At 50.8% G+C, this 21,444-nt stretch overlaps 1 protein-coding gene across 6 annotated transcripts in view; it reads right to left on the reverse strand.

Annotated features, from left to right (window-relative positions):
• The window catches only part of LOC116947575 (SRSF protein kinase 3-like), a 76,468-nt gene that overhangs the window by 11,121 nt on the left and 43,903 nt on the right, over positions 1-21,444 (reverse strand). For 4 of the 6 annotated variants that reach the window (XM_032963478.2, XM_032963477.2, XM_032963479.2 and 1 more), the window contains 9 exons: positions 19,329-19,681; positions 18,321-18,429; positions 16,728-16,815; positions 13,164-13,251; positions 12,262-12,368; positions 8,268-8,433; positions 6,652-6,677; positions 4,843-5,725; positions 2,020-2,685 (listed from right to left, as the gene is read on the reverse strand). In XM_032963478.2, coding sequence (XP_032819369.1) covers positions 2,020-2,685; positions 4,843-5,725; positions 6,652-6,677; positions 8,268-8,433; positions 12,262-12,368; positions 13,164-13,251; positions 16,728-16,815; positions 18,321-18,429; positions 19,329-19,681 — 2,486 coding nt within the window. Of the gene's footprint in view, positions 1-2,019; positions 2,686-4,842; positions 5,726-6,651; positions 6,678-8,267; positions 8,434-12,261; positions 12,369-13,163; positions 13,252-16,727; positions 16,816-18,320; positions 18,430-19,328; positions 19,682-20,359; positions 20,529-21,444 lie in introns of those variants that run through there. The other 2 variants (XM_032963481.2, XM_032963482.2) reach the window with 2 other exon arrangements.

Here is a 21,444-nt window from a genome sequence, read left to right on the forward strand (position 1 = left end):
CCCGAGTGCCGATGTTAACACACCACAAAAGGTACTCAATTGAGCATGAATTGACCTAGGCGAGGCCCAGGACCAGTTCAGATATTCGTCACCGATGTTGGCTGTGAGTGGAAATCGATCTCTGGTCGCCAGGTTGGTAGTGCAGCGCACTAAGGACTGCATTATTGCTCCCCACTTATACAACACGGACAGCACACACAGCACACATGCACACAGTGCACAGGCAACATACAACAGCATTATAAAGCATAATTTAGACCTCAAGCTGGAGATGTATTGCATGGGAGGTGGGGTGTGAATAATAAATTATGAGGATGATGATTAATATACAGGGTGCTTAAAAAAAAAGTTAAAACGTATACGGGACTATCGTTCTTAATGGAAAAGAACAGATTATACACTGCAACATGATAACAAATTAATCTTATGGCAGGACCCCGGGGTCCCGAATAAATGGAAGTCGAAATCGTAATTAATTTATTTTTGGCGACTCCGTCCCACCGTGCACATAAACGCCTCGACCCACCTGGCGTGGATAATTCTGTTGTCATGTCGTCCAAGCGCAGCGAGGACGAATGCGCAGAAGAGCTGAACAAGCGACTTAAGTCCTTTATTTGTCATCACGGTATGCATGATACAGTGAAACTGCTCTCTTGTCTTCATTGTTATTTGTGACCTACCAATGTCTGCAGCCAGGATCAATCGATGACAATCCTATTACCTGCAGATATTTAACAGATGACATGCGTTGCACCGTTAATTCCTCCTGTTTAATACTTCTCTTCTGCGTATGCATCTGTGCAGATAGGTTTTTTTTGCGGTTAAGCCATAGTCCCCACATACCGCTCGTATCAATGCGGATAAGAGGAGCGGCGACCCACTACTCTGTAGAGTAACATTGGTATAAACGCTTGCTACAATATGAACAGCGCATCTAAAACGCGAACTATTTTATGTACTGTTTACAAAGTGTGTTCACAAATCCACACTGAGAAACACGATGATTGACAGAGGGGTGTCAATTATTTTTTCGATAGTGTATTTAAAGAGATACTGCATGTAAGTAGTTTTCAGTTTTAAAGGCATAGTTTTTAACATTTGCCACCATCCTTCAAACCCATTGGTGATAAAGAGCAAAGTTTTTGTTGACATTATAATATAATGTTTACGCGAGAGCCGGGGGCTTATGGGACCCCGGTGTCCCGCCATAAGGTTAATAGCTTCGCGATCATCGTCAACACATGCCTGGAATCTTATCCAGGTGTTCTCCAGAGCCCGGAGGCACATTTCTTGTAGCATTGTTGCAAATTCTCTGAAGTGTTAACATTTTTTTGAAGCACCCTGTATACGATTATAACAACATCACGTGTTGTTATTTATAAATTTGGCATTGGTTGTCACGGAATTTAAAAACGTGTCAAATTCCAATGTAAATTTCCCTGACACGTGTTCATGAACTATGCTTGCTGCTATAATGCGAAAGTCAGGCCAGCAGAGACTTGGGGGAGGGGGGTGTTCAGCAGACTTCATCGGCAAAAACAATGGCTGGCTGTTGTCATGATGCCAGTGTTGGCACCCATAGCATCAACACACGACGGAGGGCTCACTCTGTGATCACGAGCCAGGTGTGGGGGTGGCACACGGGAGGCAGAGAAGGACAGCTTGGAGACAGGTGGTGTGACGTTTGTCGAGAGGGTGAAGGGAGAGTCTTGAAGTTGATGGATGAATGTATTGGGTGTTCGAGGGGAAGAGTGTGGCAGGGACGAGTGCTGGGAGATGAAGGAAAGAGCTATCGGAGTTATAGCGGATATTATGGGAGATAATAGGGGCAGTATGGGAGGCAGAGCGTGGGATTGAAGGGATAACGTGGGAGGGAGATGGAAGAGTATGGGATGGAGAGGGGCCAGCATGGGATGTGGGGAGGGTTGGAGTTATAGTGGACAGTATGGCACAGCAGAGCGTAAGATGGAGAGGCAGGGTTTCGGACGGAGCGGTCAGAGTGTGTGAGTGTCAACTCACTGCGGGCCGAGTCGCTGACGCTGGAGGTGGACACCGTGCGGCTCCTGCGCTCCGGCTCGTCCTCCCCAAACTCGTCCCTGTCCACCACTGTGGAGCACTCCGAGTAGAGCGAGTAGCTGCTCGACATGCCCGACAGGATGGAGGCCGAGCGCCCACCAGATAGGATGGAGCTGGCGCCTGAGAGCTGCGAGCTGGGGCTGCCGTGCCGGCCGTTGGGCAGGTGTCCGTTGCACTGCACGCACCCCTCCGGGAAACTGAACCGCCGCTGTTGTCTCGCTGGGGCTCCAGCGGAGCCCAGGGCGGGGAGCGCGGAGTTGGGCCCTGCGTGGGGCCCCGCGTCCGGCTGCGCGCGACACCTTGCGTCGCACGGGCCGCCGCCGTTCCCGCTGGTGACCACGTCGTCGTAGCAACCACCGCTGCTCTCGTCGCCAAGGCAGCCGTTCTCCTCTGCGAGGACCAGCTGCCCGGGCGTCTTGCCGTTGGCGATGACGATCCTCTTGAGTGTCGCTGCAATTACCGTTGTCGTTGCGTCCGCTATCGCCACCGCCGTTGCCACCGGCGCGTGCGAGCAGCCGGCGCCATTCATGCAGCAGCTGCCGCTGCGGTCCAGAGGGTCCGCGGGGACATGGCCGCACTCGTAGGCCACGTTCGTCTCGCTCGACTCAGCTGCGGGTACACATCGGGGGAGGAAACCGTATGTGCTGCCCGTCAGCCAGCAGCGCTGCCGCGCCCGCTCGTGCCGAATGCCTGTCGACGGCGCGGCACAGAGACAAGACTCCGTTGCCAGTGCAGTGCGCAGGTAAACAAATAATAAACTTACCGCATTTGTAACTAACTTGTAGCAGAAAAATGCGAGAGGCTAATGTTTGGATGTTTGAAACACTACAGGATAGTGTTGACAATAAATATGGCTTAGTTTTTTTTAATTGTAATTCAATTTGCATTTTGGCGGACTGGACTAACGGAACGTACAACACCAGCCATGGACAGCCCAAGGATTTTTCAGCACAAGCCTCTGCAGTCCACCATGCAGCCCTCGCAGCAGCCTATAACACCTGTTATGCACAGCAGTCGCTCATCGAAATGCTATCCGGCGTATTCCGGGTCATTTAGTCACAGGCAGCAGCGTTGTGCAGGTGACCAAACACACAAGTGAAATTACAAACGACAGCTGGTCTTTGTAAACAGTGGCGAGGGCGTGTGGCGCAGGGGGCGTGTGCTGCAGAGCGCTTCTCTCAGTGGCAGGGCGTGAGGAGCCACTCGTCGACAGAAATGGTGGGGGGGGGCAAGTGGGGAGGAGAGCCCCACACACACTCGCGCCAGCGGTGAACTGTACGGGAGGGGGTGAGTTCCCCCGCAAGCGAGAAATGTGGCCTTACCACCAGAAAGAAAAAAGAAAAAATTTTTGTGGAAGAAACGCTTGTGGGGTTGTGATCTCACCATGCACTGGTACGTTAGATAAGCAGTTAATATATGCGAACCGTTCAGCGTATGAAATAGCCTTCCCCTACCCATACCCGAAGCGTAGACACGGTACAAGCACAGGTAGGGCGGGGGGTTCGGCGGTGAGAGATTCCCGAGAGCCCTGATTCCCGAGAGCCAACGTGGTGATGAGTAGTATCTTGCCGACGTACGGCAGTGGAGCCCCATTATCGCCGCCCAGCACGGGGCGTGCTCACACACATCCCCGCCACCGCGCGTTCATTAACATGCCCCCGTTAAATGCGGACTCTGATCGCGCATTTCAATTGGGTTGTTTGATAACGTTTAATGTTGGTTGTTTGACGCAGCCAAACATCCCTCGCTCCGGGATCCATAAAATGAGTGCCACTTTGCGGGGGAAGTCAACAGTAGTTGTCCGATGATAGACATGCCCCTGCAATATTCATGTGGAATTGTACCACTGGCTCAAGGCTCTCGAGAGGAGATGAGCACCAATGCCTCAACGCTCATTTGAGCAGCAGGAACACGGTGGCGCAGGTTGTTCGAGCAGAATTAGGGAGAGTGGTGTAAGCAGTGTTGTGATCCATTCCATAACTTCCAAAAGCCGGAATCTCAGCCAGGCAAGTAGGCCGGCAACACCATTTATCGCATGCGCCGCGCCCGGGCATGGCGGCAGGGGATAACGAGGGTTAAAGATGCATCCAGAGCGTTACAAACATCCATTACACGAGCTTGGCCACGTTCGCAGCTGTGTAGTGGTGGCGCGATGCACCCAGCATATCAATGCGCGGCGAACGACGCGGAAAGTTAATTACGCGTTGCCCACAAAACCATTCCAGGATTAATAGTACCGTGTGACAATCGCAAATAATTTAAAGTGGCGTAAATTAGTACACAGAGTGCGGTGGAACCTCCGTTACAATTTGATCTCGGGAATGATAAAATGCCACGTAACGAGTTTTAATTTTGGTAAGTACAGCAGCCAAATTATAATAAAATCCCAGCGTCAGAGGTGGCTTTCTCAGGGTTTAATGTATGGCTGCTAGCGTCCAATAAATGGAGATACACCTGAGTGGTTCTTCACATTACTGGAGGGGATGTAAAAATGGCCACTGAGTTGCATTATGTGAACCCTCACCTTGGGAATTTCCAAGTTTGCCCAACCTAGTGTTCAAACCTTAACGACCGCAAATGATGTGGTCCTAATGGGGGCGAGCATTACTCATGAAGTAGCTTACATCAGAAATTCCGTATGAAGTCGTTGTTGATCAAAGCTGCAGCAGTGTGGAGTTACTGCTTCAGGAGGGAGCTGCAACTGTGGGAGGTTCTACCGCACTGGACAGCGGGCGTGTTAGATGCGGGTTAGAAGAAGCGTCTTACATTCATCGCCATCATCCTCATCAGCAACATCCACAGACTCCTGCTGCGGCACGGTGGCATGCTGGGGAGGGTCCACGTCACACCGCACTGCGTCCTTCGACGGCCGCTCGCACTCCCTTGCAACAAGGGACGTGACGGCGGTGGTGGTGGTGGCTGTGTGGGTTGTGGCCGAGTCGCCCTGCGCTGCACCATGGCCCTCGGCCCGCAAGTCTAGCGGCGCGTCCTGAACAGCGCTCGTAGCGAGGGGCCTCGGCGGCTCGTGCGACTGAGAGTCATCGGTGCGTGCGTTCCGCTGCGCGTCGGTGCCATCTTTGGGGAGAGCGCTGCGCGACTCGCGCCCTCCCGCCTGCTCCTCTCGCTGCGTCTTCTGGGAGTCCTCTTCTTCTTGCAAAGCATTGTGGGGGGATCGCTGAGGCCTAGCCTCGTGCTGCTGCGGAGGCTGGGCGTCGCAAAGCTTCGGACCATCCAGCGGGAGGCTCTGCGGCTCGCTCGCCACGCTCCTAACCTCGTTCGGGGGGGTCTGACCTTCTTGCTTCTGGGCCGCGCCGTGCCGAGGCTTTTCCTGGCCATCTCTGCACATCGCCTGGCTGTCCTCCACCTGGCCCTGGCCTTCCTGGGAGGGCGCCTGCTTGCACTGGGGCTCGATCTGTTGTTGCTGCTCGAGCAGAGGCGCCGGAGTCACGCAGCGAGGCTCGCGGCCGTCCGGCGGCCCGTCCTGATCGTGCTTACTTTCGAGGGACTGTGGCCCCGTGTCGAGTTGTCGGCGCCGCTCGGCCTCGCGCTCCATCTCCTCGATCTCCTGCATGCGCTGCGTCAGCAGCTCCGCCTGTCGCTTCTGCTTCTTCTTCAGTTTCTTCTTCTTGTTCTTCGAGAGTTTCCCCATCTGGGAGGGGGGGGGGAAGCAGAAGCCACCGGAGTCGCGCCGGCGCGTGTCAGTGCACACACAGATCGGGTCGACGCACACACACACACACACAATTGCAATAACACGCAGCACGTTAATTACACAGGCCCCTTCTTGCAGATTAACATTCCTCATTTTCACTCTAAACAAAGGCGGAGATTTAAAAAAAAATTCTCACAACCCCGTTTCCTTTCCTATTAATTACCTCACCAATGTATCAATTTAGTATTAAATTGATGTCCTTGCCAAATATGCTGCAATATCAGCTTCATATTCTTGAAAAGTGTATTCTATTTTTAACGCATATAATTATACGGCAGTTTTTTTAAATGACATTTTCTTTTCATTGTTTTTATATTAACAGAGCAGGAACAATAATATCAATCAGGCGAATCCCGATTGTCTTGTATGTGACGGAGGTCGACCGTTCATTTCTCTTTTTTTTCTGGCTGTTTTCAAGATTTCTCATGAGAAGATACCAATCACAGCCTCCATTACTTCTTCACTCTTGTAATAAACGTGGATTCAATCCCCGCTCTGCCTTTGGAGAGAACCCCAAAATGCCGCAGTTGCTCAGCCTCGAGATGGAATTAATCGCTGGGCTAATGGCAGGCGCACGCCCGGCGCCCGGGGGCCCGGCTCACAATTAAATTTAAATTTCAAATGCCGCGACGAGAAGGATTTTCATGAGATGCGTCGAGGCACTTCAAAACCGAGTGTCGTGTCGCCACGTCTATGAATGGTGCCAACACAGAGCTATAAATAACTCCGCGGAACAAATCGTGCCGCACGCACGCCCACGCACGCCCACACACTTCCGGCAAAGCGGGCAACACAGCCGGGAAAAAGGAACTCCGAGTGCGATTAACGATCCCGGCGTGACGACGAGTGACAGAGGCACCCACCTGCTTCTCCTGTGGAGCCGTGCTCACTATTGGGGGTGGAGGTGGGGGGGACGGGGGAGCAAGAGCACAGAGACGAATGCTGTCAGACAAGTTGCATCAACGCAGCCAAATCCCACACATGCTACCCCTATAATTAAAACTTAAAACTATATATAAACGAGAAAATAATAAAACGCTGTCTTATACTAGTGTTGAGGTGCAACTGACGACACGGACACGGTTCTTTAGTAGGGGCTGATGCCAAGGTTTATTAAGGGCTACTGCCGGTAACTTCTTAAAGGCTTACGCCCAACAGGTAACAACCCTAATATCTCCCCAGGGGAAAGGGTACTGGAAAGTCCCTAGCTCCACCCAGGCTTACGCGAGCTCCACCCAGGCTTACGCAATCTCCCCCCCCCAGCACCGACCGAGGGATCACCTAACTCGGTCGGCCGGGTGAAGTATCACACTCACCTGGCGCTAATCCCCCCTACCCTGGATCCCGACTCCCCCAACTCTCTCCGTTCCTGGCCCTTCGCGACGACCCCTCCCTACGTCACGGGTTCCTCCTTATATATCCCCCGTAACTTCTGACGTCATCCCTTTCCACCCCCCTGAGTGACATGACGTCCTCCACTACTCCTCTACACTAGTACAGGCTGATGTTTCCGGCAATGGCATTTCTTCAGAGCAGAGAGAGAGTGGGTGCTATTCACTAATTAAGATATTTCACCTGGAAAAGCCCCTGAAATGTAACATCTCGTTTGCACGGGTGTCCAAGGTAGTCAATTAACACCGTACATGTCGCGGTTGTGCTGCTGTATAGCTATCCAATGTGTTTTTTGGTTGTGCCATGTGTTGTACGGCACGATGTTTGACGTTTCGCTCTACAAGAGTGAAACGTCGGGCATCGTGTCGGACAACACACGGTGCTATGACCTGATAAGAACACATCCAAGAGAGAAAGAGGGAATAAAGACTGTTTTTTAATGAGCACCCAATGATACTGGATGTAAATGCTATCGAAACGTCATACAAAATGTCAAAATTATGACTGGTTTTGCTGAAAAACCAAATCAACTTAATCCGCTTGGTTCTGTTGGGTGGTGGAGGGTCTATAGTAAAAAAATGGCATTATACCTACATGACCTAACCCAAAATAAACCAAATAATTAATCATATTTACTGTTAATATTTAGCTAAGAGAAACAATATTAGGTGAACTATGTCATTTTCACAGGTGCCCTGGATTTATTTCAGATCACATATTACCGTACAAGGCCATGACAAGACCGGTGTGTTTAGGGACCTCGTTCCCACAAGCGCCGACCAATACCCATTGGACTGTATCGCCCACCCACCCACATTTATTTATTGGTCATGCCCATTTTTACTTCCGTTCCATTTCATTTCCACTGTTAGAATTTATTTCTGGTTGCTGACCACAGCCAAAAGTAAAAAAAAAAATTCCAAGTGGCCAATTCCATTCAGAACTCAAGTTCTAACCCTAAATCATCCACCGGTTTAAAGCAACTCCGCTTCTCTTGAGTTCCTAACACACGGGACATTTTTTCAGAGCAAGCGACCCCCCCCCCCGCCGTCTGCATGAGTGATGCCGAGCAGGGTGTGCTGCTCACCGGCAGATCCGGAGGGGGGCGGTGCCCCCTGCTGCTGCCACTGTGTGGCCTCGGCGGCCATGCGCCGCACGTACGCATCATCCACGCACAGCAGGATGTTCTCGGGTTTGATGTCCGTGTGGATGATCTTGCACTTGGTGTGCAAGTAGTCCAAGCCCTGCAGCACCTGCGCACATGGTCACACGTGTGTGTGGGGGGGGAGGTGTGGGAGACCAAGTATCGGTAACAAGCACAATCTGTCTCTCTTTTCTTCCGTTTAGCCCCACCATGAGTCAAGGGGGTTGGTCGGTACACCCCCTCCGGGGATGGCAGATGCTACCAGTATTCGCCACGAGCATAAAGCTAAGACTTTTTATACTATCTGTTTTGCAGACAGGCATCATATTTATCTTATTCCATGCGTGTTTCTTGTAAAAAAATTCTTCCTCTCCCAAAATCATATTTTTCTATCAAACATACTATGGCACCCATTTAATGGCAATTTTTCTAATAAAAAGATACCATGGTAACAATGCTGTCAAGCGTATTTGTGGTCTGTGATACAATTTTCCAATACAACACAAACTCTAATGCATTTGCCACTCTAGCTGGTACCAGTAAGCCAGTTTTGGGGATAACAGTTCAATGATCATCGATCTTCACATGGCAGCTGACGATGAGGCTGGACAAACTTCTTCCACAGTGAAGTTATGGAAAAATCTCGAAGCAACGGCATTTGAAGTTGCAGTGGCCACAGTGGCCACAACACAATATTCTGTAAGAAGACACTGACGGAGCCACTTGGAGATAAATGCCATCATAGCGTCGGTAGAGACGAGACTGCAGGAGCGATTGGGAGGTTAACGAGGGTCACGGGCGAGATTAATAACAAACTACCATCTTAATTGAGTACAACCCCACCACGGGCTGCTTAATGAAGAGGTGCAAACAAAACCTCGCAGCATGGATCCCACCTCTGTAGTTTACGTGGGCGATCCGGTTCATTTAATTTCCAATAAAGGAAGCCAATCAGCATGAGACTCACACATCTCGCACCTCCCACGTGTGCGCACAGTGAATCACGGAACAGAACGGCACGGGCGCAAAGACAAACAATTAATTGTGATTGATGAGCCCCCTTGGCCTGCAGGGAGCCAAGGGCCTTTTAATGTAAAGATAAACACCGACGCCATGCTTGAATCCGGCACAGACGGGGGGGGGAGCAGGCTCCAGCCTCCCACCTCCATCCACTAGCACTGCCCAAAATAAAACTGAAAGCACCATCGACAAACACAATACCAACATGTAGCACAGCCATCCACGCCTGTGCGAATGTTAGGCCAAACGCCTCACCCTGCTTCATGACATTACTGCAATTTATTGCCGGGGGGGTCAAGCTTACCACGCTCCGTGAACTTCGCAGGCTGAGCCTAATTTCTCTAGTAAATACTTTCTGAGTCGCTGTTAGACTGGAGTAGGTAGCACGTGACTAGTGGCCACAACCGTAGTGAAAGATATACTGGATGTTGTGTGCTGGATGCACAGAAATATTTTCCGGGTTGATAACCCGGACAGACCCGGCTGTGATTGAGCCCTGGTTTTAATTCCCATGCAGGACCGGCTGACAAAGTGGCAATGCAGGCAAGCTGCAGTCAGTCTATTAACAAAGTCGAGATTTAAACAAGGGCTTCAATTTTACTCTTAAAAGCACAAATGACAACGCACGCGAGAAATCAGGCAAGGCGTTAAAGAACGGACAATCGCCCGGTGTTATAACTTGCTGTCTGCTGGCGTGGTAGACGACAATGTGCAGCAGTGATGCACTGGAGCTAAGAGGGAGCGATCAATCGAGTCGGATAATGGAAACGGTACCCCCGCGGCCGGGCGGCGCTGGCAGAACGATTCTAGCAAACACGCTGGTGCCCCCTTGTGGCCTCCACGGGCGCATGCCGTTAACTGTGCGCGTCCTCACGAAACAACAGCGTTAACGACAGCAGATTTCGATATTACTTCCAAAGTGCCACCTGTTTTCACAACCTTTTATACAACAATAGCAGTGACTTTTCAATCTATCGGTAAGGGAAAGACAAGGCCCTTTTATACAGTGGTGTTCAACAAGATGTTGTATTCGTCTGAAAGATTAAGGTTGCAGCCCTACAATTGCTCACACCATTACTGGCAGAAGACGAGCGGGGACTCACACTTTACCCCACCACACTGAACCTGTCGATCGACTTTAATCCAGCATACCCAGCTGTATTGTCGAGTGGACAGCGGAGGGGGCATTTCGGAAACGTGCACCATTGTTTCAACTGCTGTGTCGGGAGATGGAACTGATGATCTCTGGATTGCAAGTTCAGTGTGCTGATCATCGCATCACAACAGCATCCTAATTCTGACCTAAAACATGTGTTCCCTAATTAATAGCAACAGCCATGTATCCTAAATAAGAGCATTCTTCTTTTGACAAGAGGTGGCAGGATAGGGTTATCATATTAAATGGTACGTGGCTGTCGATATTGTTTGTGAAATTTTTTAAATATTCTATTGCATTATGAATAGGAAAGCCAAAATGGATAAAACAGAAAGGCTACTCCGTGGATTTCTATGTCCCTGTGCCCATCGCATGCTGTCACTCCGTGTCCACACACAACTCTGGGTCACGGGCAGACCCCAAGCTCTTACAGGAGACCTGGCCGATACCAATTCTTCCCAGCAAAATTAAATTGCTGGCTATTATCAGGGTAGAAACAGCCAAACCCGCACAACAGCCCAAGTAAAAAAAAATCCACCTATCCCAGGTGCAGAAAAAACAGCGAGGCTTATGGGTAACGGACAAAGGAAGTGAAGTGGGAGCTGCGGACACATAGTACCCATCTCAAATCTCTTTGTGCTCCACACTCCGTGGCGCTGACAGCTATTGCTATAGTTGTGGATAACGAATCTCTAGTGGACGGTGACATTGACGAAGAAAAACGACCAGTGCCGTGCAACAGCCCCCATAAAAATCCATTCAACCTGTCTATCACGCGATGACAATCTCCCCCCCCCCCCCCCCCCACAGAGCTCCCTGTGAGCTGAGCAATATTTTGCACGGATACTATTAAACACGGTCGGATTGGTCCACGTGAGATAGTTAACAAGCCGGTCCCTGCAGATAATGCTGCCATAACAACCAGAAATGTTCTGCGTCCGTCATAAAGTAATTTGCTGCGGCACATTTTATTTAGCGCCAAGTGGGTGGGTGGTGTGCGATGCAGCTAGAATACATATGGGCTGCATCCTCTCTCATCACTTGATGCCATCACCCAGTATGAGCACTTCCTGAGGATTAGCTCCTGCAGGAGTCGGGAATGTTTTAATTATTTCGCTCCGATCAACTGCATGTGACAGTCTGAAAAGACAGTGCAGTTTTAATGCAGATGATAAATAATCTGCATGCGAGTTAACACTTCGCACAGCAGCCTTAGTGTCTTGTCTCCAAGGCATACGCAGTCAAATATTACATGTTTTAATGAGTTATTTGTCAATCCACTGCTGGATGAATGCCTCCCTGTTGTGTCCGTTGTTTGGCAAAAACCTCACCACTCTGGTCAATGTGGGTTGATGAAAGTCGGAGGATTCCAGGACTGGTTCAGATATCAATAAACACCGTTGTCGGAAATCTAACACAGGTCACTGGGTTCAGACAGCGATGCACCAACCCCACTGCACAGATAGCTTCTTCGCCAAGGCGTTCATAAATTTACACAGAGCATGCCATGCAACCTTCATTGCAAACCTGTGCCTCCATTAACCACAGGACATTTAGGGCCAAATTCACACCATGACCAAATCACATCGCTCTGGCGATTTTCCTCGGAGTCAGTGACGCAAACATCGGGACATTTTCACACAACATGAGACGAATTAACATTGGGAATTCTCCAACACGAGGCCCTGCGCCTTCTCGCTGTAGCTTTGTGGTGGAAGCGTGCGGGCACGTGCAGACACACGGGAACAGGGGCTGCCCTACCTGGTGAATGATGCTCCTCACGCACGGCGTGGGTAGGCCCTGGTAGCTCGACTTGATGATCCACTTGAGAAGGTGGTGACCGAGAACCTCAAACACCATGCACACGTCTGCGGGTCTTGTCAAGGCTCCACCACCTTCCAGCGTTCAACCTTCGTTCGCCTGTCGGACCACCGGGCCTCGACTTCCAATTACAATATTTAAAATGCCACGTGGGCTGCCCGCCCCCTCAGCCAGCAAATGTCACAGAGAAACCACTCCGATGCCTAAATGGCTGCATACAGAATTACTTTAAACGGTTGTTACTGGCGCAGCCAGCTAACATTTCAGAGGGGTCAAGTCGTTTTTCAAAGTCACTCATATGAGGAAAATAAATTTGATTGTATATCCACATGAAAGTGTTCTATAATGAAAGTATTAAATGTATCTTTAGTGATAAAAATATAAGTACAAGAAGCCTGGAAAGATAAGAGAATCAAGTTACAAAAGCAATTTGTAAAATTGGATGCATCTGGGAGCTTGTAATTCAACATTCTTGAGCAATATCATGGACCGAGGTGAATGTAATGAAGGCCATGATCACCGACGTCTTTGAGATAGGACGCTGTACATAGAGATATAACTTTTAAAAAAATTCAACATTCATTAGGTAATAAATAGGGAATTATTGATTAACATTTTTTCTTCCCTGAAGATATAAAAAAACGGTCGACGTCATGCAAAGGCCGTCTGCACATTTCTCTGATGACATCCCGCGCGTGTGCCACAGCGATTCCTATCCGCAAGGTGGCGGGGCATGGGCTTAACGTCACCTGGGTCTGTCTGAGTTGGTGACCCAGAAAATACCGAGTGAAAAAATTAAGCCCTGGCTGGAAACGCCCGCGTGGCGGTAGCGTGAAGGATACGCGTGCCGTTGACGCCCGTGATCTTGAAGTCGTCCAGGAGGTTCACCACCATGTCACGGTTCGAGTCGCACGGGTCGCTGTCCCGCACCTGTGTCGCGAGACGGCGACACACGGCGACTGACCCTCAATTCTCTCACGCCCGCAGATGCACAACGATGGGCTTCATTGAACTCCGGAAGCACGTTTCCCCCTCCTCGTGCGCATGCCGCTGTTTGTCCGGCTCCTAAAGCTGCTTCTTGCAACCAGGAAAGTTTTTTTTACCTCCAACTAAATTTTTTTCTGGTTGAGGTGACTGCGTGGCCTCAAGAGATCAGAACATTGAGCAAAACTGCTGAGACATCCAGGCAGCTGCCTGTGGTTAAACCAGGTTCTCAACTGTAGCCAGATCACGAGTGACTCCACAAAAAAAACCCATCACGTAAAATTTGGTTCTGCACTTCAATTGAATACATTCCAGCTTTAAGACTTCATAATATCGGTTTCACAGTAGCAGGGCTAATGATGAAGGGGCTAACGAAAAAAAATTGCCTGCTAATATGTGGAGACCAGAGTTCACTTGAAGGAATTATCAGAGGTAACTCCATAGTATCCACTTCGGTGGGCTGTTCTCCAACACTAAGGGTTGCACTGCTCCGCATCGATTCTTCGTCTCATAACAAAATGCCGAAAGCACAATCGGGATAAAATTGGAGAAATAGGCTTGAAACGAGCCTCAAGTGTGGATACAGTGAGGGAAAAAAGTATTTGATCCCCTACTGATTTTGTACGTTTGCCCACTGACAAAGAAATGATCAGTCTATAATTTTAATGGTAGGTTTATTTGAACAGTGAGAGACAGAATAACAACAACAAAATGCAGAAAAACGCATGTCAAAAATGTTATAAATTGTTCAATTTTGATGTAAAGCTTTCGTGACTGCAATGATTCATATTCTTGGTTCTTTCGGTAAAGTCACGTTGAAGGGAAACAATAAAAAATATATATAAAAAACAATAAAGATATATTTATATATATTTTATTGTTTCCCTTCAACGTGACTTTACCGAAAGAATCAAGAATATTTTATAAATTGATTTGCATGAGGGAAATAAGTATTTGACCCCTCTGCAAAACATAACTTAGTACTTGGTGGCAAGACCCTTGTTGGCAATCACAGAGGTCAGACGTTTCTTGTAGCTGGCCACCAGGTTTGCACACATCTCAGGAGGGATTTTGTCCCACTCCTCTTTGCAGATCTTCTCCAAGTCATTAAGGTTTCGAGGCTGACGTTTGGCAACTCGAACCTTCAGCTGCCTCCACAGATTTTCTATGGGATTAATGTCTGGAGACTGGCTAGGCCACTCCAGGACCTTAATGTGCTTCTTCTTGAGCCACTCCTTTGTTGCCTTGGCCGTGTGTTTTGGGTCATTGTCATGCTGGAATACCCATCCACGACCCATTTTCAATGCCCTGGCTGAGGGAAGGAGGTTCTCACCCAAGATTTGACAGTACATGGCCCCATCCATCGTCCCTTTGATGCGGTGAAGTTGTCCTGTCCCCTTAGCAGAAAAACACCCCCAAAGCATGTTTCCACCTCCATGTTTGACGGTAGGGATGGTGTTCTTGGGGTCATAGGCAGCATTCCTCCTCCTCCAAACACGGCGAGTTGAGTTGATGCCAAAGAGCTCCATTTTGGTCTCATCTGACCACAACACATTCACCCAGTTGTCCTCTGAATCATTCAGATGTTCATTGGCAAACTTCAGACGGGCATGTATATGTGCTTTCTTGAGCAGGGGGACCTTGCGGGCGCTGCAGGATTTCAGTCCTTCACGGCGTAGTGTGTTACCAATTGTTTTCTTGGTGACTATGGTCCCAGCTGCCTTGAGATCATTGACAAGATCCTCCCGTGTAGTTTAGGGCTGATTCCTCACCGTTCTCATGATCATTGCAATTCCACGAGGTGAGATCTTGCATGAAGCCCCAGGCCGAAGGAGATTGACAGTTCTTTTGTGTTTCTTCCATTTGCGAATAATCGCACCAACTGTCGTCACCTTCTCACCAAGCTGCTTGGCAGTGGTCTTGTAGCCCATTCCAGCCTTGTGTAGGTTTACAATCTTGTCCCTGACATCCTTGGAGAGCTCTTTGGTCTTGGCCATGGTGGAGAGTTTGGAATCTGATTGATTGATTGCTTCTGTGGACAGGTGCCTTTTATACAGGTAACAAGCTGAGATGAGGAGCACTCCCTTTAAGAGTGTGCTCCTAATCTCAGCTCGTTACCTGTATAAAAGACACCTGGGAGCCAGAAATCTTTCTGATTGAGAGGGGATCAATCCGGTCAAATACTTATTTCCCTCATTAAAATGCAAATCAATTTATAACATTTTTGACATGCGTTTTTCTGGATTTTGTTGTTGTTATTCTGTCTCTCACTGTTCAAATAAACCTACCATTAAAATTATAGACTGATCATTTCTTTGTCAGTGGGCAAACGTATAAAATCAGCAGGGGATCAAATACTTTTTTCCCTCACTGTACACGCAGAGGCACACAATCATATTCCTGTCGAATCTCTCTCATTTTGTGGACAGCTTTTCAGTAATGAGCTTCCCAATTAGTAAGCTGCGCCCTGCAGTGCTTTTAAGTTGTAACCGGCCATATGGCCTCATGCAGCTGTGCCTTCTCCATTGTGCTGCTTTTGTTGTCCCGCACCTAAGTTACTTCCTGCATGTAGCAGGAAACAATGTAGCCTAATAATAACAATGTCTAGTTTGACATACCGCATCATCGTTCATGGAAATCGCATCTCACAATCGCTGAGGAACCACAGACACGCTGGAAGGCAGCAGCCAGGTGGTGAACTGGCGCTACCAACAACTGCTCAAGCTCTGCAGTCCTTTATATATAAAGGTGCTTTCTTCAGCTAATTAATGAGTGCTTAGATGTTGGGAGCAAACTGGAGCACCCGGACAAAGCCCACACAGTCGAGGGGGCAACACTCGAGCCCATGCAGAAGGGACAGAAGAAATTAGTCCGCACTTTGCTGTACCGCCTTCTCCTGGCAAGCCAGAGCATACCACCTGCTCGTCGGCAGGGGAAGTGGCACACATCAAATCAGGATCACGGGATACCGACAGGCAGCGCTCGTCCCATTGCTTCCCACACCACTGCTACAGTGATAGCCACACGAGCATCAGATAAATATATATAAAAAAGAAAAATAATACCTGACAGCCTTTTGTCAATCCAACGTCAGTCAGATGCAGGTTGCAAACCTCATTTAGCTGGTTCGTATTAGTTGGTTAAGGGCGAGGGTGGTGGTTCGGAGATACTGCGCCGCAAATGTTAACCGCGGCCAGCAATTGACCTCAGGTCATTGGGTGCATAGTGCAAAGGGCTGACAACTGTGACACTGCTCCATGCGACAACAGAAATGAGAGATCGCAGCTCTCCTTTTAATATTCTCCACGTCTGATAACGCTGTGCACTACCCGTGTCTCCTTGCCATCTGTGCGCGCGTGGGCGGGCGCGCACAAGTGTGATGCGCACGAGCTAGAGTCGATGATGGTGCTGCCATCACTCACGCATTTCAGCAGCTTGATTTCGTCGAGCGCCGTCTCCGTGTAGTGCTGCGCACTCTTCACCACCTTCATGGCCACGAACCGCTTGCCCCTGCGCAAGCCGGCGCAGAGCAAGCGTTACAGAGGCACCAGCTGTCGAGCGGCCTCCTACTTATGAGCAAATCACCCCCACCTGTGCCAATTACTGCTGTGAAAATGTGCATCTTTCTCTCTCTAAAGCTGTACCCTAATAACACCCCCCACCCCCGCTCCTGTACACCCCGGAGCCACCAAAGACCCCGCTTCGCTTGCGCAGCTTCACACCCCTGCAGCCTCGCTGTGTGGTACAGCTTAGCGGGGCCCTCTCCACTGACACGACCCCCATCACTGCCACACCCCCACGCCATCGGAATATTGCGCTGCACCCCACCGCCCCCACCCCTCCGCCCTGCGCGTGGGCAAGCGGGAATATTCCGTTCGCAATCGCGTTGACGTCTGACTGCTCGCCGTTCCGCCTCCTCCGCCACCGGCGACTCCGCAAATTAACCATGGCTCTCGTTATATAACTCCCCCCCAACTCCTGTATACACACAAACCCGGCTCGGACCTCTCAGGAGCAGAGGAATCACCAGTTTTAAATTGAGAGAAATCATCCCTTTAAAATTCCACCTCTGCGGCTTCACAACGACTTTTCGCGGAGCTGCGTGTTTTGCTGCTGATTAGTAAGTCGCACGCGTACCCTTCCCATTAGCGGCCTGCAGTGCACAATCACTTCTAAGGTACATAAATAGGAGCCAATCCCCGGGGACTACCCAGGTTGCGACGTCACCACCCTCCATCGCCTCCCCACTCTGGTGGGGAGAGGGACACTATCCACTTCACCTGCCCCCCCGTTTCTCTCCCTCTAGACGGAGAGCAGGATCTCCTTGTAAGTTTAACTTCTTTCGCACCATACGTAGCCAACCAAGCTAATTGGAGGTGCGGTTGGCTGCAGCTCGCTCCGAGTGCTACCGATGCACCAGCGTGTGTGTGCACTGCTTTGTCTGGATGCCGCATCGTGCGGCGCATTTTGCCGCCAGCTAAAGATCCGGGCACATGGCCCCGTCTCCAAGCTCTCCGCTGCTTTCATCAGAAATGGCCCATTACCACGACATCCATTTTCACAAACGTGACAGTTGTCGAAAATATAATTCCCACTCTGCTTCCACTCTCGCTCCGCTCGGTCATTGTGCCGCTTAAATTAAATTATGTTAAACTCATGCGCGACAGCGGTGTCACCAACGGTGCCGAGAAGTGAATCATCTCTAGTCGGGTCCTTTAAGGGATGGCTCGAGCCTGAATGCTAATGACAGCCTGTCGCCCCATGCGAAGGCTGACAAGTGGGGACCGGGCTGACATGCCGGCCGTTAAAAAACTAAACACCTAGGATTCCACTTCAAACAACCCCAAGGACGAAGGCGTCGCACCGGCAGCCCAGCACCCTCGTGCTACGCGGAGAACGGTAATACGGAAGGCTCTTCATGGCCTTGAGACCGCTCGCCATAATTGGTGCTGAAATGCACCACTGCTGCTCACAACACACGGGACCATGTGAACTCTCACGTGGACGCCACTCACATCATGTCCCAGCACAGCCACACCGTGGAGAAGTGGCCCCAGCCCAGCTTGCGCACCACGTGGTAGCGCCCATTGAAGAGATCTCCGATCTTCACTGCGTGGTAGCCCCCTGCGCCATGAGTGCACGCACACACGTATAAACACGCGTAGACATACGCTCGCGCACACACGTACGAATACTCGCATACACACATGCGTAAACACAGAGAGAGAAAAAAAGCAAAGATCCTCCTTGGAGCCTTTAACAGATTATTGGGGCAAGTCCTCTTAGTGAGCATCTGTGAAGGCTGGCACGGCACACGACGGGGAGGGGATGGGTGGCCAGCACCACGCATGCCGGCCTTTGTCTCCCCAATGCTGATGTTTACATGACAAACCAGGTACTCATGAGGCTGAGTCGACTAAGGGATGTCAAGAACCGGTTAAGATATTTGTCTCCCATGTTAGCCGTGAGCGGGAACCAAGCACACATGAACATTTACACACACAGACTCCCCACCTATATTGATTTTTTTAAATTTAAAACTAATTTCTTAGGAAGTGATTTGTGTCTTTAGTATGTTGTCCTTCCCCCGCACCTCTGATTAGCACGGTTGGCTACGTGCAATGCAAAAGAAGTTCAACATACATACATGCACTTACAAACACACAGAGAGACAGACGCACACACACCCCACTAAAGAGTGCACGAACATGTACGCACACACTTCATTCAGGGCTCTGGGCCCACAGTCCTCTTGACATCCATCAAACCAGCAGTGGCGAGAGCAGGGACACTGAGCTGCTCGTTCATATCTCCGCGAAACCCCCCAGTGGAGCAGCACCTGCAGCAGCAACAGCAGCGCTCGTCCCTACCCCCGGCTCCTGAGCGACACGGTTTCATCTCAGAGCATCAAACGCATTTTTGATTAAAGCCCAGAAACGAGACGCCACAATGCTCGCCACGCACAAGAGCGCGGGGGGATGCATGGCAGTGCGACCAGCTAGTTTGCCGCCGATGAGGCCGACCTTTGCAGTAGTCATTGGGGTCCTCCTGCTCCTCGTCGTCCGAGCCCAAGATCTCCTCCTGGTGCGAGGGCGGCGCGGCCATGGGCAGCGGCGGAGTCACCGCCGGGGGTGACGGGGTAGGCCCGTGGACGGGGGCCGTCCCACACGAGGGGGCGTCCGCGAGGGGAGGGGTCGGAGCTGCTGCCGCCGTGACCGCCACCGGGCGGGAAGGAGCCTCCTCGAGGAGGGGGGCCGCCACGTGGGCCGGGGCTGGGCCCTCGGGCAGCAGGGGAATGTCGGTCGGCCGGGAGGTGGGGGCAGCCGGTGGGGCAGCCTCCAGGGGAGGGGATGCATGCCTATTGCCAGCCTCAGGCCTGCAAAGACAGAGACAAAGAACCCCGAGGCGGTCTCACAAACTTGTAGGAGCAAGTGCCATTGTCGTCAACGAATATTAGGTTGGATGTGGTGCACGAGGGGGTAGTGGGGCCAGTACCAAGCCTGCCCGCTTTGTTTCGTCAATTCCGATATTCAAGCAATGAGTATTTAATTCAACCGAGGGGAGGTGGTTTAGATACCACTTGCAACCGATGTGCATAGCGGCCAGGAATCAAACTCAAGTCTCCGAAATCCTAGTGCTGTGTATGGAGCACTCTACTTCTGCTCCCCACAACACACGAACACACAAGATGAAACACACATGGACGCACAAGGTGACACACACCCAACACAGAGATCACAGCAGACAGCACATGTAGAGATAACATCCAAGTCTGACTCATCACAGCTCGTGTACCCAGCTGCTTCTATATATACTCAAGCATGAGAGTTATATATATAAACCGAATGTATATAAATTGCTGCAATCTACGAATGCCAAGTGGGGAACCGCCAAACGCGTGGCTCTGTGGATAGCTTCTCAATTAAGAACATCATGTTTCTAGAATTCCGTGCACGAGCACACAAACGTGATGCCACTTGGGAGCGAGGAGGCAAATTAAGCGAGGCGAGGTCTGGGAGGCGCCACGACCGGCGAGGCCCCTTCCGGTACTTACATGGCTCCGTCGGCTCGAGCCGTCGCACGTTCCGCTAACGAACGCCGGTCCTTTACCCCGCTGTTACGTTGCTCATCCTTTCAAGGTCACGATCGTGTGCCTCCACTCTCCGTTTTATAAAACATTCTCATCCGTCTTCGGCGAGAACACACTGTCGCCACCCCCTTCCCCCCCCCCCGCGTGCCCCGATGAGGTAATGGTAACCATGGCGACTCTTGCTAGCCGCAAAACGTACGCCAGGCAGCACCATGGCGACGGGCCCACGTGACCACCCTAGTCGCCGTGACGACAGCTTCATCCGCCAGTTCCTCGAGCAGACCGCCAGACTAATCCCGGCAACATCTGCCGAGCGCAATCGCCTCCCCGATTGCGGCGCCCGACTTCCCGTCCCATTCCACACTTACCACCCCTACGCGCCTCCGAGCCGCACCAGCAGAGGTGGTCAGCGGCCTCAGGCTCAGCACCAGGTGGTCGTCGTTTTTGTCTCGTTCCAAGGGCGCCAGCAATTCGACGTTGCGATTACACAGAGCGCCCACCCTCCCACCACCCTCCGTCTGCTCGCCCCAGCTGCCGAAACTCACCTCTCATGGCACCCTCCCCTTGGGAAGCATCGTCCAGCACCGGCGTAACTGGCGCACCGCTCTCGCTCGTTTATGGCTGGAACGTGATTTAAAAGACGGAGGGGCCTCAAACAGGTGCCCCCCCCCCCACCCCTCTCCCAAGCACCCCGGGATCGCAGTGTCTGACCTCGACAATGACACACACCGGTAATGATGTGTGTGTGTGTGTGTCCTGGGGTGCGGCCACCATCGCTGCTCAAGAGTGAATGTGACCGCAATGTAAAATGGTCATCAGGCGCTGGCACCGCTCATTAAGAATGCCAGCGCGTGGCAACTTGACGGCAAAACCACGGCCACACCCCTTCCATGGTTCACCCAGGGGGTAAAACGAGAGAGGCGAAACGCACAGTGAAATGCTGTGCGCACAATGGGCATTTCCATCTGATTTTCGTCCTTCTGTTTCCTTCGTGAGCCTAAATGTTAGTGCAGTACATCATTGCACGTATAATTTTGAATTGTAAGTAA

The sequence above is a fragment of the Petromyzon marinus genome, chromosome 30 (assembly GCF_048934315.1).
Source record: "Petromyzon marinus isolate PM22_M1 ecotype Great Lakes invasive population chromosome 30, UKy_Petmar_22M1.pri1.0, whole genome shotgun sequence".
In the NCBI taxonomy this organism is placed as follows: Eukaryota; Metazoa; Chordata; class Hyperoartia; order Petromyzontiformes; family Petromyzontidae; genus Petromyzon; species Petromyzon marinus.